The sequence below is a fragment of the Danio rerio genome, chromosome 11 (assembly GCF_052040795.2).
Source record: "Danio rerio strain M-AB ecotype USA chromosome 11, GRCz13ab, whole genome shotgun sequence".
NCBI classification, from domain to species: Eukaryota; Metazoa; Chordata; class Actinopteri; order Cypriniformes; family Danionidae; genus Danio; species Danio rerio.
Window position 1 is genome coordinate 29,197,931 of NC_141031.1, and position 19,057 is coordinate 29,216,987.

The 19,057-nt window shown below is 35.0% G+C and overlaps 1 protein-coding gene across 30 annotated transcripts in view; it reads right to left on the minus strand.

Moving 5' to 3' along the window:
* Nucleotides 1-1,672: 1,672 nt before the first annotated feature.
* The window catches only part of iqsec1b (IQ motif and Sec7 domain ArfGEF 1b), a 347,358-nt gene continuing 329,973 nt past the window's right edge, over nucleotides 1,673-19,057 (minus strand). For 15 of the 30 annotated variants that reach the window (XM_087273761.1, XM_087273760.1, XM_087273767.1 and 12 more), the window contains 7 exons: nucleotides 17,460-17,489; nucleotides 16,241-16,366; nucleotides 15,862-15,961; nucleotides 13,093-13,254; nucleotides 11,788-11,964; nucleotides 8,053-8,102; nucleotides 1,673-5,304 (listed from right to left, as the gene is read on the minus strand). In XM_087273761.1, coding sequence (XP_087129887.1) covers nucleotides 4,750-5,304; nucleotides 8,053-8,102; nucleotides 11,788-11,964; nucleotides 13,093-13,254; nucleotides 15,862-15,961; nucleotides 16,241-16,366; nucleotides 17,460-17,489 — 1,200 coding nt within the window. In that variant the 3' untranslated portion in view covers nucleotides 1,673-4,749. The remainder of the gene's footprint in view (nucleotides 5,305-8,052; nucleotides 8,103-11,787; nucleotides 11,965-13,092; nucleotides 13,255-15,861; nucleotides 15,962-16,240; nucleotides 16,367-17,459; nucleotides 17,490-19,057) is intronic. The other 15 variants (XM_087273769.1, XM_087273768.1, XM_087273782.1 and 12 more) reach the window with 1 other exon arrangement.

Consider the following 19,057-nt stretch of genomic DNA (forward strand, 5'->3'; position numbering starts at 1 on the left):
AATGAGGAAATTATTTGTGTGTAGACTTTATTCATTTATTAAAGTTTATTCTTTAAAAACTGCCCAGCATCATTCTGGAAGCAGCATTTTATGATGCAAAACAATAACCTATTAATAATAACCGAGCTATTTGTAATTCAACATTATTTCACCAATGCAAACGGTTGGTGTTGGTAAGGTTTGTTTGTTTTTGAGAAATCTCTTACATTAGTCAAGGCTGTATTAAGCCAATTTTGCAATCAGCATTTTGAGTGTCAGAATGTCTTTTAGAAAAAACCCTAATATGCTGATTTGATTCTTCAGAAACATTTTCTTATTAATAAGTTGAACGCTTCTGGAAACATTAGGCTTGTTTTTAGTATCCAGAACGTTCTTTTCGTTTATGGTTTGCATGTTGTTAAGCAAAATTTTGTGTTTTTAGTTTGTGTATTTTGGTCAATAAAACCATTTATTTTGGTTAATAAAATAATTAGAGTGCTATCATAATTTAATAATATTTATGTCTGTTACTGTGTAACATTTAATAGATTCATGTGGTACACTTAGGCTTTTTTTTATTTATTTACACACACATACACACACACTCAAACAAACAAACAGTTATATCAATTAACAAAATTGTTTTATCAATTTAATAAAAAGTTTAAAACATTCTGTGAATGCTATTTTATAATTGCAAAATAATAACCACGATGAAATGTTGTGTGTATACCATTAACATGTCTTAAAACAACTGCCCAGCATCATACTGGAAGCAGTATATTATAATGCAAAATAATAACCTAAAATAGCCATGATGGAACATTATTTTTAGTTCAACATTATTTCATTGATGCAAAAGGTTGATGTTGGTAGAAATTGTTTGTTTTTGAGAAATATCTTAAATTGGTCAAGACTGTATTCAGCCAATTTTATTAAATTACAGTAATATTGATAAATATTATTACAACTAAATTATTTATTTCCACATGATGCTGTTTTTCAGCCTTTTCAGTGTCAGGTGATCCTATAGAAATTACCCTAATATGCTGATTTGGTTCTTCAGAAACATTTTCTTCTTATTAACAAAGTTACAAACAATTATTTTATAAATAAAAAGTTTAAAATGAACTGTATACATTTGAAATGCAGATCTTTTGTAACACCAATGCATTTTGAACAGTGATTTCAGTTATATATTTAAAGCATTTGTGTGATGTTTTGACTCTTCATATGTTCATGCTCTTCAAACCTTATACGTGTTGACAGCTGCGAATATATTTCACATTTATAATTCCAAAGTACAGACCTCAAGTCTGACATCCACAGACATAGAGATAATAAGAAACTCAAGCTGATCAAAGCATACTCAGATGAACCTACCAATTATTCACAGACAGAATGCTTTATTTGAATCACTTTTACCCAAAAATATGATTAAAAATAGGTCAGAATAAGAGACTTTTGCAGCATAAAAAATTCTAAGAACATCCAAACCTTTCATAAAACCAGTTATGCAATGATCTCACTAACTCAAATGTACATGGCTATTGAATTTAACATGGCCTTGGAGAGTTCTGAAAGGAATTTCTCATGCACCATATAGCAGTACATCTGAAATCCACCCCAAAATGAACATGCATTCAAAACTCAATGTGGTTGTGCTATAACGTAGACAACACAAGTTAAGAAATTTGATGGTATATTGTTTTATTTCATGTTCTCAACATGGTCACAGTTATAGTTAAACATCAATAGGGTCTCGTCATCTACTTAGAAACAGAATGCATATTAAAACCATAGTTCTCCTCTCCTCGTTTGGTAATAAAAAAAAAATGAAATGAATGTTTGAGTGGAAGGCGGTGAGAGTCATGTAACAGTCGGCTTATTAAAGAAGATCCTATGACAAATTCAAAGTACATTTGGTAGCAGAAGCAGTGTTATTATGAGTCTCTTGAAAGTGGAAAAGGACTACACCGTCGATGCGATGACTGAGTGAAAAACAAAAAAGTATAATACAGGCTATGTACACGCTAAACCCCCTTAGACTTTCCCTTTATCATCCATATTAGATTTATATATGATATGCTTTCTAATTTCTCACATTGGTTTGTGATATATACAGTGATTTTACATGAGGGAAGAAAGAAATGATCTGTTTTAGGAGGGCAAACAACAAGTGATATACATGCCGAAAATGCTGTGGCACGGTGTAAAATGTAACAGCAAGCTTAAATGAAATAATAAAACCAACCAATCAAACAAACAAACAAACATAATATTAGAAAAAAAATAATAATTAAAAGAAAGCACATTTCTTCATTTCGTTTTTTTAAATAAGCTTACATTTCAACCAGAGGTGCTAGGCATCAGCTGCATGCAAAAGCTTTGTGACATTTTGACTTGTCCGATACAGTACAAAGCTGAAGCACCACATTACATTTACAAAAACACTGCACTGAAATCCTTTAAAAAAAACAAAAAAACAATCAACACAAAGTTGAGAAAAAAAATGTAGAAAGAGACGTACTCATTTGGTTGTTTAGTCAGAAATGGCTTCAGATGATCATACACAGTCTGATTAATGGTGTTCTGTACAAATTACTGGCCTCGGTGCATCTTAGGAACAAGCCAGGTGTTATGAAGTCTGATATAGACACAGATTTATGCTCTAATATCCATAAGCTTCTATTATTATACTAATGTTCTCTGGTGGCGCTTGATTACGATTAGGCTAACGTTGGTTTAAAAACTATTTGACGATCGGTATTTGATTTTTAAGCCCAGGTAAACAAACAGATGTGTCCTAATTGAATCTATTTCAGTACGAAACAGGATACAGACGTCTTGAATGAAGAGAAGTCTACAGATTTTAATATGATCATCATCATCGTCATCATCACTCATTTAACAACGGTCAACTGTAACACTGATAATATCTCTGGAAGTATGCAATATCTAGAGATTATTTTGTACACTATACATGCAAAGAGTACTTTAGTTGACATTCCTGACTGTAGGTTGCAGGTAAAACAGAGACCAACAAAGATGACGATGGGGGCGAGAAACATAAAATGTTTTTTTTTTATGCATGATATTAGAAATTATTAAAAACGACAAACGAACAAACAGGTTGGTCGCAATTCTGAATTTACAAAACTGAAACATATTGCACATGATTAATTTAAAAAACGAAACAAAAAGGAATCAGAAACAAGAGAAACATCGCACAGCAAATGCCACAATGGTCTCGTATTAGAGAACGAGCTCATTTCAGCCGTGGTTTCTGTACATTAAGTGAATATTTACAAAGACAAGTGCTGTTCAGAAGCTCTGTGCTTGAGTTAAAAGAGAGCGTAGACACACAAAACTATTACATCGAATCACAGCTCTGTCACCATTGATCTACTTACAGTATAAAACAAGTCAAAAATTGAACCGAGAAAGGGGGATATGTGTGAAAAAAAAAAGAACATGTCCAAATCCGTTCCGAGCGAGAACACATCCATCCGACCCACTGCTACATATTATATGCAGTTTACATTACATTAGATTACATTACATTAGCTGTGTTTCTGAGCAAGTGAAAGGCATTCTCACAGGAGGACCGAAGAAAAATGTATCAAATCTACTTCATTTCCACGCAGGAGAGGGCACACACGCTCAGCCTGCTGAGAAAAATCAACATCTCTGCACAAACTAACTCTTGAAATATGGGGAGAGAATTCCATCAGATTTCTCCGGACACAAACGCTACGTCAAAATAGCCTTCTCCGCCGCGCGCGCCGGCTTTACCATAAACATCTTCAAATGTACAATTATTTCATATTGTTTTATTCATCTCTAAAAAAATAGTTAAAAAAATAAAACCATGTTGCAGCAGTGGCCCGACGAGTCGAGGCCGTGGAGGATCCATCAATGACTTCCTACAGTCCCTGTGATTGGTTTGCGCTACGTGGATCCCCAAAAAGGAGGCGGAGCGAACACAAGCTGGAGATTCGGGAAGAATCTTCCAGCTCCAAAGGCAACCGATAATTTCCATATTAATCAATCGGCCACCTACTGAGTGGAAAACTACGTCGAGAGTACACAGAGAATACTGAGAGTTGTTTTTTTTCTTTTTCTTTTTTTAATTCTGAGGCTTCGGATCATTTTTGTTCTATAACAATAATAATAATAGCTGCTAATATTATTATCATTATTTTACAAAATACTATATGCACGACATACACAAAGCAAATCTTTTCTTTTTTGAATAACTCACTCAACTGCTTTTTAATAATTGGCACGTTATAGTTCCCTAATCTCTATCACAGAAATGTGTGGTCTACAGCTACATTAAATACTGGAACACCACTCGTTGTGACCGACTCCGACAGACCCTGTCGTCTCTGCAAACTAATAAGCAGGCTACTTTTGATAATGCATTTTAGGTAATTAAGTACAAGAAAACAGTTGCCACGGTCTTTTTGCGCATGCTCTTTGCTTCACCGCCAACGTCGAAAGGGTCCAAAGTCTCTAAAATCGAGCCTAAAAGAAGCAGCAGCCGCAGTTTTTGTCTGGGGCTCTACAGCTTGAGCGATGACTTGGTAAGAACTGATGATTTGAGTTCTAGCCGCCCCCCCTGAAGGCCGGTGCTACACAGTGTGGCTCCCCTTCCCGTGGGAAACAGGCGCTGGATGGGTTGAAACGTGAGTCAAGGTGCCCTTTTGTTCGCAGCAACGATCTAAAACAGTCCCATTCCCGAGTGGAAAGAGTTCGTGGAGTGGCTCAAACCACAGTGCTGATGCCGCTGTGTTTGGGCTTGGTGCTGCTGGCCGCGGGTGGAGGCGCCGGAGGCTGGCTGTGGTGGTGTGGTGCATGCTGGGAGTGGGAAGGGTGGGATGAGTGGGACGGATGCGGACCGTGGCCGTGTTGGCTGTGTGAGTGGCTGTGAGAGGATGAGGGGCCGGGTGGAGGGTGGTACTGGTGGGGTGGGTGTTGGATGTGCGCTGGAGGGTGGTAGTGATGGTGGTGGTGGTACGGAGGGGGATTCTGCATGTGGCAGAATTGAGCGTGGTGCGGGTGCATCTGGGCTTGGGTTTCGGTGACGGTGACGCCGTCGCGGGCCGTGTGGTGCAGGTTAGAAGGGTGAGGGGTGTGAGAGATGAGTGTTGGATGGGAAGGGTGGGACGACTGGGATGGCAGGGAGGGAGATTTGCCTCGTTTGGTGCCGAATAGAGAACCCAGCAGAGAGGAGGAATTGGGGATAGACTGCTGGCGGGAGGGACAGTCGCGGCTGGAAGTGGCTCTTCGCCGTATGTGGGGGCTGCTAATGATGGACCCCTATAAGAGGATAAGAGAGAGAGAAAACAGTGAAGTTAAACACAAGATATTTACAGCATGCTCAGTGATTCTAGAGCCTTTTCACATTGTTCATTTAAATGTGATTTAAATGTTAAAGGTTTCATGTAAATGTTTAATATTTAGGCTTGGGAAACAATAATTCAAAAAACTACTGGGAAAAAAACTATACAAATTTTTTTCTACCATATTTTTTGTTAATTGACCAGCATAGTCTAATTTATTACCAAATCACCCTTATAAGCCAGTTTTTTTAGTGTATCCTTAAAAGGATTAGTCCTGGACTCAAGAGTTGTTGAGTTGAATCAGTCTAATGGCTAACTCAGTCAATTTTATTTTTGACTGAATTAATAATTTTTGTCACGTTTCAATCCACCTTACTGACTAGTTATTCTTAAGATTTGAGTAGTTATATACACAAATTTAGAACTATTTATTTAAAATAAACAGGAACCTTAAAATGTTAGAAAAGTCCAACATTTTTAAAGGTAAATATAAATTATTTAAAAAGAATTTAAAGGTGCTGTATGTAAGTTTTTGACTCTTCTAAAGCATAAAAATGCCAATATGTTTGCAGATATTTAAGAAACATGCGAAGTGAACATTCATCTTAAAAACAATGCTGAGGTCAGATATTCAGCTCTGAAAATGTGTTTTCCGTGCTGGAATTCTGTCTTTGTTTTGGTTCTTTTAACCCGCCCATTGCCAGTTTAGCCAAATATATTTCAGCACCCCAGGTTGCCTTGTTGGAAAACGGTGTATTTCATTAATTCAGTCATAAAGGCTCTCAACGCATTGCGTCCATGACCAAAATGCAACCTTCGGTGGACAGTAGCAGACTCCCGAAAAGAGATGCAGATTTAGAGTTCCACATGAAACTATTAATTAGTAAATAATATAAATATTACCTATGTAAACATTAGGTGAGCAGGTTATATTGTAACCGTGTGTCCTAACAACACGCTACATAAAACAATTTGCAGTGATAAGCAAATGGGGTGTTTGCACAAGACAAAACATGAAAGAAATTTTAATACAGCTATTTAGAAGCATAGAACAGAGAGCACTTACTGCACTCCAACGAAATTGTAAGGTTTAAAATCTAATTAGTACACATTAAACCTCTTTAATATTATTAAATGCACATGCTCAATCACTGATCTGTGTTGGCTTGCAATGATTCGCAGTTCTAAAGATCAATTTCAAACGGTATATTTTATTTTTAAGATCTTAGATAAACTATTTGCTGCTGCTTTCAGTATATAGCAGTAAATGGCATGTAAAATGGCATACAAACTCACTTTATTAGCATTTAACACTGACAGTAATCCCCTCAGGTACACCTCATGTGCTTTAATCAAAGTTTTCTGTTGTTCAGCTGCAAATGTGCAAAAAATAGTAGCCGTTTCTTAAATATTGATTTCAGCTGGTTAGGACAAAAACTCCTTTTAATATGGAAAATATTCCTTCTATCACGTGGCGTTGCTTTTATTTAGAACACAGTTTAATCCAGCCTTTAGGCTCGATATTCAGCCCCACTCCTGTTGGTCCCCAATCTGGCAATCTGTGCTTGCATATGTTTTGATCCAGGAATGCAATACCTAGTTCAACCACTGGGTGTCACACTTACATACTGCACCTTTAATGAATGATTTTAAAACAATTGTTATTTCTATTAATATATATTTTATATATGTCACTGTACATATATACAGATACAACATCATTCAAAGGTTTGTTGATGGAAAGGTTTATTAAAGTGCTTTTTAAATTTCTTATTATCAAAATCCAAATATTGTATTGTATATTGTTTTAACCCCAAAACCTTAACATTAGTAAAGCATTGCTTATACCACAAACAGTATCTCATATAAAGTACTCTAAAAGTATCCCATTTAAGTCAGTATTATAAAACAAGGACACAGCACTCAAAGAAATGCATCATGAGCATTCATCAACAGTTAATGCATTTCAAAAAAGACTGAAGCAGATTCCCTGAAAGCCATGCATTACATGCAGAAGCTGAAACAGGCAAGATTGAATAAGTCAGCGTTTAGTGATGTTAAAGTGAGCATATTGACCATCCTGCAAGATTGCCAATCAAACCAACACACATGATAGACCCAAACAGATGACAATCCAATGTGTTAAAGCATCACCTTTGCTATGCTATACTCCCTTGTGTTTATATTGCTTCTCCGCACAAAAAGTGGGAAACAATTTCAAGGCATTCCAAGAGGTAAAAAAAGGTGCAGGAGAGGAAGAGGTCAAGTGGTTATGAGGAAATGAACACTACAACGCAACACCCGATCGTTCACTTGAAGCGGCCAAGTGAAACATGCCACCAGGAATCAAATCGAAACCATTTGCAAAATAAAACACACACACACACACTCACGCAGCCCCATGGTACGTGACATGGGATGTTTGCATTAGTTGAGTCATGCTGACTAAGTTGCACCGTAGAGATGTTATGATATGTGATGTGAGCCACGGGGTCAGAATTTACCCCTCATTCCACATAAACTCCACAAGAAACAGGCGGCCCATGCATGCAGGGTGGCCTACATGGTCCAAAAACAACACCACACACACAGGCAGCTGAAACTACTGAGCGAAAAAGAAAAGATGGCAGGCAGACTAGAGAAAATAAATACAGCAAATTCGCAAAACGTTGTCACAGAATAGCGTCCTGTTGTGGGGTCCTGCGTCCTAAATCACAGTACTTACTTCCATATTGCTGTCTAGAGATCCTGCACTGCTGCGGCGCCCCCGCTTGCCTGAGCGAGACATGCAATATGATAGATTAGAGCACGCTCGAACAGTCAGATATATAGAGGCGTATATATCCTGCCTGCCTACAGGGGCGCTATTGAGACACCAAGCAGGCAGATATGCTCTGATACAGGGAGGGTTTGGGTTGGGAGCTTTTAAAGGGCCAGAGGATGAGGGTATATACTGGTACTAATTTGACACATTCAGAATCTCGAAGCGCCAATAAGCAGCTGGGTTTTGATGACTATGAGGAAGCTGAAGATTCCTATTTGCGCTGCGAGATGTATTGATATTGAAGCTGATATTGGATTATGGGTTAACATTTTATGTGGTGCTTTGTGATGCATACAATGCAAATCATTGGATACTAGCTATTACAGAGTAAATAACTAGCAAAAACAAAATGGAGGTAAAACGATATTGCTGCATCCCAATTCGCATACTATCCGTTTTAAACAGTAATTGAAAATCGAATTATTATATACCAAATCGTACTATGTTGAAAAGAGTATGCCAAAGGTTCTTAAATGGTTAATTATTTCCGATAAAAAATCAAAGTGTAGAAGTGTCCATACTCTAACCGCTAATATTGCCCACAATTCATTGCGTGATGGACATCAATTTGATTTAGAACTACAAACTCTAAATAAATAAACTACAAACATGGTGGACGCACAAAAGAGCAACTTTCAAGAGGAGAGGCCTCAGTAAAGTAGTTTTTTATGACTATTAATTAATATCTAGCCTACTGGAAAATATTTTATGTCACATTTTTTGTGTTATGTTTCATCTGCAATAACGTGAACTTATACCGTAAACTTCTGAATGCATAAATATCCAAAGACCTGAAGAGATTTCTTAGCATGAAAGACTAATGAATGGCAGATTATCTTGCTGCTGTGTCAAGATGATTGACAGGGGACATAACTAAGCAACACATCTGTTAATGTGGAAGTAGCATGTCCCAAAGCTTGCATACTCTTCTGTTAGACACTCAATAGTATATACTTTTCCTTCACAAAAATAGAACACACTTTTAGGGCGTAGTATAAGTATGCGAATTGGGATGCAGCGTATGTGTCATAATATGTCAGGAACTTGATTTATAAGCAGTTGTGAACATTGTTTTGCTTGATAAGACATATAAGATTGTGTTGTTGGCAGTAACTATTGGCATTTTATCAATGACCTAAAAACATTCAACATTATTTTTCTAAATGTACAGCTGTACTTCAAAATAAAACAATTGTAATTGATTTTAATATATAAGTAATACTTATTATCTATGTCTTAATAAGCAATTAGCATTTTAGTATGCAGTACAGTATAAATGGATGAAATAGTTTGAATTTAATTAATCATAAAATAACTTACTATTTCATCCTACAGTATATCAGTCAAAGTAGTGGGAATGGGCTCTATATAAGAACTAACATCATATTATGGTTACTGATAGAGATACCTGGAGAAAAATAACACAAAATGTTTTAAATAAGTACAGATTAAAATAAAAAAAACTTTCTCATTTAAACCTCAACTTATTATTATAGAGTAATTAATGCTGCACAAATACGGTTGAAGCCAGAATTATTAGCCCCCCTGTTTATTTTTTCCCCAATTCTGTTTCTAACACATTTCTAAACATAATAGCTTTGATAACTCATTTCTAATAACTTATTTATTTTATCTTTGTCATGATGACAGTAAATAATATTTGACTAGATATCTTTCAAGACACTTATCTACTTAAAGAGACATCTAAAGGCTCAACTATCTTAATTAGGTTAACTGAGTAATTAGGCAAGTTATTGTGTAATGATGGTTTGTTCTGTAGACTATCGAAAAAAATAGCTTTAAGGGGCTAATAATTTTGACCTTAAAATGTTTTAAAAAAGAAAATAAATAAAATAAGACTTTCTCCAGAAAGTTTGATTAATATTATCAGACATACTATGAAAATGTCCTTGCTCTGTTAAACATCATTTGGGAAATATTTAAAAAAGGAAAAGAAATTCAAAAGGGGGCTTATAATTCTGAATTCAATTATATATATTTGTAATACTAATATTTAACCTTCAGGTTCACAAGTGCTGTCATCTGGTGAACATTACTATATTTCTTAATTTTAAAGTAAAGTAAATATTGAAATATCACTTTCATTTTGCAATATCATGCAGCCTGTAATCCCTAAACTACATCACAAAAGCATCTACACAAAACAAGCATAAAGAGCAAAAAATAATCTTTAGTATTCTTTGATGTATGGACAAATACAAATGTCGCAGCCCAGACTGGCAGTATGAGACAATTATCAGCCTGAAATAATCAATAAACAACTGAGTGATGATAATCAACTACTATACATGTACTTTCACCTTAAATAATTTGTTTATTCAAGAATAAAAATTTACTAATAATTTACTTTCCCTCAAGTAGTTTTAAACATTTGTGAACTTTTTTCATCTATTGAACGCAGAAAATTAATTTGAAAAATGTTGTAAACCGGTAACCATTGACATCCATGTTAGGGGAAAAATACTACAAAAATCAATGAATATATTCTCATGTTCAACAGATGAAAGAAAGTCAAACAGCTTTGGAATAGATGAAGGGTGAGTAAATGATGACAGACTTTTTCATTTTTGGCTGAACTAACTGTCCCTTTAACACATTATTCAAACGTAGCTGCATATATTTTCAGTGCTGTTTTCTCTGGATTGTTAAATTGGGTTGTTTGTAGCTTTCGCCAATTATCTCTCAGGTTTACAAATACAATGCCTGAAATTCAATTCACACTAACACTGTGAGACTAGACTGTTAAATGTTTGTTCCAAAACAGAAAGCATGCAAGTTCACACCACTCGTTTTTTTTTTTTCCCTGTGTAGTGACTGCCATGTTTAGGGCTCAAAACGTTCTGCTAGAAAGGGCGAGAAAACATCTCAGCTTGTGAAATGTGTAAAGTTTCAATTAAAGAGTGGGAAAAACTAATCTGGAGGATAATTTTCCTGGCAGGATGCAACTAGCTTTGTTAGACAAGGTGAGGGAGATTTATTATAGGGCTGGGTGATATTGGTTAGTCCAATTATGATAATATTTCTAATGAGTACTAGAATTATATGAGTAAGATAATAAACTTATTATTAATATCATAATTAATTATTAGCATCATATAAAACAATCAAAATATTTAAATACTTAAATTTAAAATAAAAAATATTAATTAATAATACTTATTAATTTCAGTAGAGACATTTTTATTTGCCAATTCTGTTTTCACCTAATATCTTATTAATATTATTATTATTATTATTATTATAATTATTATTATTAGATGTATTATTTAATTTTTTTTCAACTATTGCAAAGTATTTTAATACTTTTGGTTTTTAGTTAACAATAACAAACACTGCTAAAAAATCAAGGTAAAATAACCTAAATATAAAAATAGTTTAAAAGGGTATAATTAAATAGCACTCAGTAATATTTAAATACCACCCAGCTCTAATTGCTATATAATCAAGACTATGCTAATATTTGTGGACAAACACCAATTTAGAAGCAAGCATTCAGCGCTCTACTTTGGCAAGAAGTGAAATATTGTTCAGACAAGACTGCACAAAATAACCTGAGGGTAACACAGATAAAGCCAAAGACACATGTCATGTCTTACAGTGGATCAGTTAACTCACCTGCATCTGAAAGGTCACGTAAGGAGCTGCTGAGGGCACTTCTCTTCAGGCCTTCCCCCATGGCATAGCTATCATCCAGACTGGTTCGACTCAAATTGCCGTTCCCCGTTTCTTTTTTCAACCCTGAGCTCTGTGAAATGCTAGGACGGACTACACCTTTCTGCTTCTCCAATTCAGCTGGAATAAAAAAACACACCAGATTTACTGTTAATTCATATGCGTTTACATTTATTTTTTCTAGTTCCATACATGTGGCAATAATAATATACTGTGTATGTATTTTTAACTATATATATATATATACATACACACACACACACAGTTGAAGTCTAGAATAGACTTCAACTAGGATAAAAGCAGTTTTTAATTTTTGAAAACCATTTTAAGGTCAAAATTATTAGCCCCTTTAAGCTATATTTTTTCGATAGTCTACAGAACAAACCATCATAGTACTATAACTTGCCTAATTACCCTAGCCTGTCTAGTTAACCTAATTAACCTAGTTAAGCCTTTAAATGTCACTTAAAGCTGTATGGAAGTGTCTTGAAAAAGATCTAGTCAAATATTATTTACTGTTATCATGGCAAAGGTAAAATGAATCAGTTATTAGAAATGAGTTCTTAAAACTATTATGTTTAGAAATGTGCTAAAAAATCTTCTCTCCGTTACACAGAAATTGGGGGAAAAAATAAACAGGAGGGCTAATAATTCTGATTTCAAGTGTGTGTGTGTGTGTGTGTGTGTGTGTGTGTAGAGATATATATATATATATATATATATTTTTTTTTCTTTAAATAAAGTGTATTCGCACATTTTAGTATAAAAAAAGTAGAGGAGCTCGGATTATGCAACATAATATCTGCGTCAATAATGTCTGTTATAATATTATAGTCATATACTTATATTATAGTCAATACTTTTGAAAACCCTAGTCTAAATCAGTGTTTCCCTACCCTGTTCCTGAAGGCACACCAACAGTACACATATTCAAACACACCTGAATCAACTAATCAGAACATAAGCAGAGACTCCAAAAACTGAAGTTAATAGGTCAGAAAAGGGAGACATCCAAAACATGTACTGTTGGTGTGCCTCCAGGAACAGGGTTGGAAAAGACTGGTTCAAATGCTCCTAAGATGAGCTAGAATATTCTTAAAATTATGTTGTGGTTAATATGATTAATAATAATGTAATTATGAGGAAACTAAGGTCTGATTGGGGGACATTTTCACCAAACCGGCCCTTGTTCTAATTTGAGTTTGACAGCCCTTCTTTAGCGTAATGAAAGCAAATTGACAGCCTTACACTCTATCCTGTATTTCTCCATCTCCTGCACTTCTGCGATGGACTCACGCAGGTCATCAGTGAACTTCTTACGGTCTTGCGGGTTTGGGGCATTGAAGTTAATGAGAACCTTGATGTCTGCGCCTGGAAGAGCTGAAGTGAGACGCACTCCATTGGGGTAATCTGGAAAAAAAAGCAGTGGGAGAGGAATATTTACAGACTGGCGGATGCTGACAGTGCTCAGACGTGCCCTTTTCAGAGTGACGCACAGATCGATATTCTCACATTTCACCAGCGCGTCTGACAGATATTTTAATCTTCTTGAGAGAAAGCATACTGTAATACATAATACTTTGAGAATTCATTTGTTTTCGATCAAAAGTATTTTTATGACCTTTAACGCCTGATTTGTGTAGTGTAGTGAAAACCACGCTTATTTCTTGACATGATAGTAAGACTAAGTGTGAACTAGGAATGAAATGCAATTATTTATACATTTCAATGTAATGTATTGCCTCCAGGGTGCGAACTACAGTGAGCTATGGGAGTCCCCTGACAGCATGATTTGTGAAATTTTGGGGGACTCAAAAAAATTGACATTGTTTGTTTTGTTTTCATGTGTTATTTTGACGTGCGGTTTCAAGTTGTGTAATGTGATCATAAATTATTATGTGTAAAATTTTTCATTCATTCATGCATGACAGTGATTTAAACCTCACAAAAAAACAAACAAAAAAAAACTACACATGCTATTCTTGTCATGAGCATCAAGGTGTGGGGGCGCTACAGAGCAAAGTCCAGCCATGTCTAAAACTGACAGCCAGATGCTTTCATATGGAAGTCAAGACAAGGCCTGTAGCCAGGGGAGATAGGGTGGTTCGAAAAACCTACCCCTCAATGACAAAGGTCCAGAATTTTTCCCATACATTAGCTCATTTGTCCTATTTTGACTGCTGTGCAATAATAAATTGCGAAAATAATCTATTAAAAAAGGTTTTAACATCAAGCGGAATCCTGTGTTGGATGTCGCTTCAGTGTCACAGAGGAAAGTTGAATGTCCTGACCAGGTTGCTATTTAAATTAATTATATTTAAATAACAACAGGCTACAGTTTTTAATTCAAATCCTAAACAGATTCCTATTTTTTGTTGATGAATATATGATGTAAATGATAATTTATGTAAATCTTTAGGAAATGTTTTTGGTACATCAAAAAGTGTGGTTATGATGACCATCCAACAAGCTATTCAAGCAAAAAAAAAAAAAAAGTGCTTAAAATGTCACTAAATGCAGTATTTAAACAAATAGTAATAAAACATAATTTAATAGAAAATGAGGCGTATAACTGCAAAAAGCTACATTTTTTAAAGAAAAGAACCACCCCTTACACCAGGCTCACTGTGGGCCTGTTGCATATTCATTTTCTGAAACAAATGATGTGATGTTTTGTTTCATTTTATTTGCTTCATACAGTAGGCCAATACAACATTGTTATTTTTTTTTAAACAGTGTGACACTGCTGTAAACATGTTGGCCTATTAAGCTGAAAGCAGGTAAACCTGACAAAACGGAACCCCTTTCAATGGTGTTTCTTTTATTTTCGAAATCGCATTTATGTTTTACTGGAGTGAAAAGTGAAATCCCATGATCTATAGGCCTTAAGTAAAATAAAAAGCATTAGAGCGAATAAAAAATGATAGACTACATGACGAGGTTATTTAATTTGTTGTTAGGTAAAACATATTCGAGCTAATTTTATATAAATGAATGTATCCCTCTCACAGAAGCACTGTAGGTGATGTTGTTTGTGGACGTAAAAATAAATCCCTCAAAAGATATTTTCAAGAGTCAAAAAAAGTTAATTATGGGAAAACAATAGCTTTTTAGCGAGAAAGTAAACCGAAACTATCGCATTGTTTTGTTCATTTAGTATACTTTGTAATATTAGTTACAATTAAATAAATATTTATTTTCATTGCTGCTTAAGGACAGGGATTCTGTGTGTTTTATAGCCTACATCATTGAGACAAGGGACTTTCAAGATTAAAAAAAAAGTGGGCTCTCCCAAAGGACACGGCATAGTTCAAACACTGATTCCCACATTTGTTCTGAATCAATATTATCCTAAATAATTAGAATAACCAAAGCCTCAATTGGGATTAAAACACAGAACCTTTTTTGTGAGCCTCGATTCTTCTGTGATTTTATTATTAATATAAATGTGTTCTGTGTAAAAATCTCATTACCCAGTATTCTTTTTCCATTGTCTGCACTTTTAGTTTAATAATTTTGTGAATTTAAGAATGACTTTCTGCTCTGATTTAGGACTTTTTAAGGTCTTAAATTGTGAAAAACGCTCTGAGAATTTTAGGAGACAAAGGTGGAATAAATTTAAATGTTTACATTTGAGCTAAAAATACCTAGTATTTTTATATTCTTATGATACACAGTATCACAGTGTGTCACTCAAATTTTTTTTTGTTTGTTCAAACTACTTATTTAAAATGAGTTGAAACAACAAGTTTTTTGGAGGACAACTTAATTGTTTTATGATCAATCCACTTAAATTTATGAAAACAATTGTATTGTATGGAATCCTGCATTTTCTTACTGTGTGTGTATTTGAGACAACATGTTGCAAATGTTGCCTTCATATTATATGCATCTTTTCTGCAAATATATATTTAAATATATTTAGGCAGTTCACCCAGTCCCACAACAAGGTAAATCACCCAGAAAAAGGGCATTATGGAGTCAAAAGGTTGCTGACCCTCCACTTCAGGCACTTACACTGGTTTTCAAACAGCAGCACCTGCATCCCGTAGAGAGAAAAGGACTGCCTGAAACTGTACGTCACCGAATTCTTCTTCTTCTGGAAAATCTTAGTGACCTGAAAAAAAGAAAAAAGCATGTCACATTAGGACCCCATCTGTTTCCAATTACCCTTTTTTCTTCGGGCATTCGGAAAAGCAGACACATTCTGACTGTCTTCAGGACACATGACATACACTTGCTGACCTAGAACTGGACTAAATACATCTTGCACAATCATAACAGCAAGAACATAACAACATAACACACAAAAAAGTTATGATGTAAGACTTTTTGGTGTAATTTGTTCCGGTTGTTTCTCATAATGTATTTTAGGTTATGATGTGTGCTTTCTTACCACTAGAAGGTCATTGAACAGGAAGATTTCTCTCTGGTGGAGGCCCAGTTTTTGAGGTTTGTTGGGGTCCGGGACTTCAAACAGTCTACAGTAACAGACCAGTCTGCGATGTGGCAGAGACAGAACCTGTGTGTGCGGGACACAGATATTGATCAAATAGCATGTTGAAAATATTATACTTACATATGACTTACTGAAGCAGTATACTATATGTAATCTACACAGTATATATGACATACCGTGTTCAAAATAAGCTGTATTTTGCCGAGATTTTTTAGTTTTTATTTATTTATATAATTGTAAATTTAAATAAAATAAAAATGTAAAAGTGACTTGTGTACAATACTATATTATAATGTTTATTGTTTAATTTATTATTAAAAAATAAATATATATAAAGCACATAGTATACAGTACATATACTGTAGCATAGGTCTCAAACTATAGCATAGGTTCCTGGAGGGCCACAGCTCTGCACAATTTCGCACCAACCCTATTCAAAAACACCTATTTCAACTAATTAAGTATTCAAGACTACTCTTAAACACCTTGATTAGTGGGATCAGCTGTGTTTAGATAGGGTTGAAGCAAATCTATACAGAGCTGTGGCCCTATGCTAGTGATCTTTAGGATCATATAAACTAGAAATTCCAAGAGTTCAGTCAAAACAGGGTGAATCTGCTTTTAGCCACTACGCCCCTCAGTTTCCAGAAATGATCAGATGTGGCAACCATCTCTAGGATTTACAGAGAATCACAATCTTCTGATGGCTACTTCCAGCAGGATACCGTGCCATGTCATAGAGCACGAATCATCTCAGACTGGTTTCTTTAACATGACAATGAGTTCACTAAACTCAACTGGCCTCCACAGTCATCAGAACTCAATCAAATAGAGGGATGTGGTGAAACAGGAGATTCTCAACATGAATGTGCAGCCAACAAATTTGCCACAACTGCGTGATGCTATCATGTCAATGTGGACCAAAATCCCTGAGGAATATTTCCAGTACCTTGTTGAATCTAAGCCACGAAAAAAGGGGCTCCAACTCAGTACAAGTAAGGTGTACCTAATAAAGTGGCCGGGCGGTTAGTGTATGTGACAGAAAATCTCAAGTAAAATTATTTAACTAAAAACAATTCTTGTTATCACCATTTTCAAACTGAAGCTGCTTAATACCAACACTGAAAAGCCTAAACACAGTGAGCATAATACTTACACATCCGAGGCCATGATGCAGAGAGCCGATCTGAAAGTGAAAAATGAGACAGATGAGTGAGTATCATAGTGAATGAACTGAAGGGAGTCTTGAAGGTCAGACAGTGGTGTCTCTCTCTCGTTATGAAGACCACCCTCCGTCTACCTGTCAGAAGTGAGCTGTGTGGATGAATGAGGTGAGAAAAGAGGTTAATGAGGAGCCAAACTGCTGCCGCTTGAAACTGTGACAGGAACGTCTCTGGCCCGTTTGGAGAAAACCTAATTACAGCAGCCGGGGTGCAGCGATTCGGGGCACAGCAGCTTCTATTTGAGCTCCATGGGACACCTCCATCATGTCCTCTCTGAAGATTTGTGGGAGATACACCGGGGAGAAGGTTTTCCTGGCGACTAAGTCATGTGTGTCGCTTCCATTAAGGCTTAAATGTTAATTATTTCAGCTCTGAAAACCCACAGCGGCTCCACGTTCAGCTGTGTGACAGGCTCTAGGTGTGGTAATAGAGATGCCGGTTCATTATGGAAACAGCTTCGCTTAGTTTAGTCTTAAGAGAGACCAGCGATTGCATTGGAAGGCTATGAGGTATTTATCTTGTGTGGATAATGTACAAAAATGCCAAAAAAGAAGCAAAAATGTGTTATGTTTACAGAATTTATTCCAGGCCAACATGTTACACTAATCATAAGTAAACCTACATGGAATCCACAGATTTTTAGCCCATTGTTGAGTCTTTTTATTTACTTATTTAAATGGGAATAAAGATATAAATAGCACAGATTTTACATTAATTTCAGTAATATTATTGAATAATATGCTAATGGTTCATATACAATTCAGTTTGGAGTAATATTTTCTATCTTTTAGTAGATATTATTATATGAAAAACTTACTTTCTTTACCAAAAAAGTGGTTCTAATTAGATTCGTATTGCAAACCTAAAATAAAACCTAAATAAAAGTTTTATGTTATGTGTTGAGTTTTTAGTTACTGTATTCCATAACAACATAATTAATACAAGATAATTATAATACTGCCAAAGAAATAACAAATTTTTTTTAATATATTAACACAGAAAACAGTTGTATTAAATCATAATGACAATATTCCCTTTTCTATTCTAGTTTTAAGTTTAATTCATGTGACCCTGATGACTGCAGTCAATTCAGTTTAGCCTTTAGCGGATTAAATGTGTGACAATATTCATGTTTTTATGTTATCAAACAAATGTAGATCATGACCAAATTTAGCTTTGCAATTAAAAATAAATTACATTTCAGAAATTATAAAAAAAAAAAAAATGTTATGTCAAACGGTAATATTGTGAAAATGTTTTGTTATTTATTTTTTATTTTTGCATTTTTTTGATCAACTAAATGTAGCATTTGTGAGTAGAAGAGACTTCTGTAAAAATATCTAAAAACTAACATCTAAAGAATTCCTCAAATCTTTGAAAAGTGATCTTCAAAAACCTCATAAGGTTGAAAACCTCAATTTTGAACATTAAAATAATAAAAACAATTATTAAAAAAATGCATAATCTATTTCAAAATGCATTATTAGTCAACAAAACATTAAAAGCATGTCTGTCGTTTACATCTCACTAA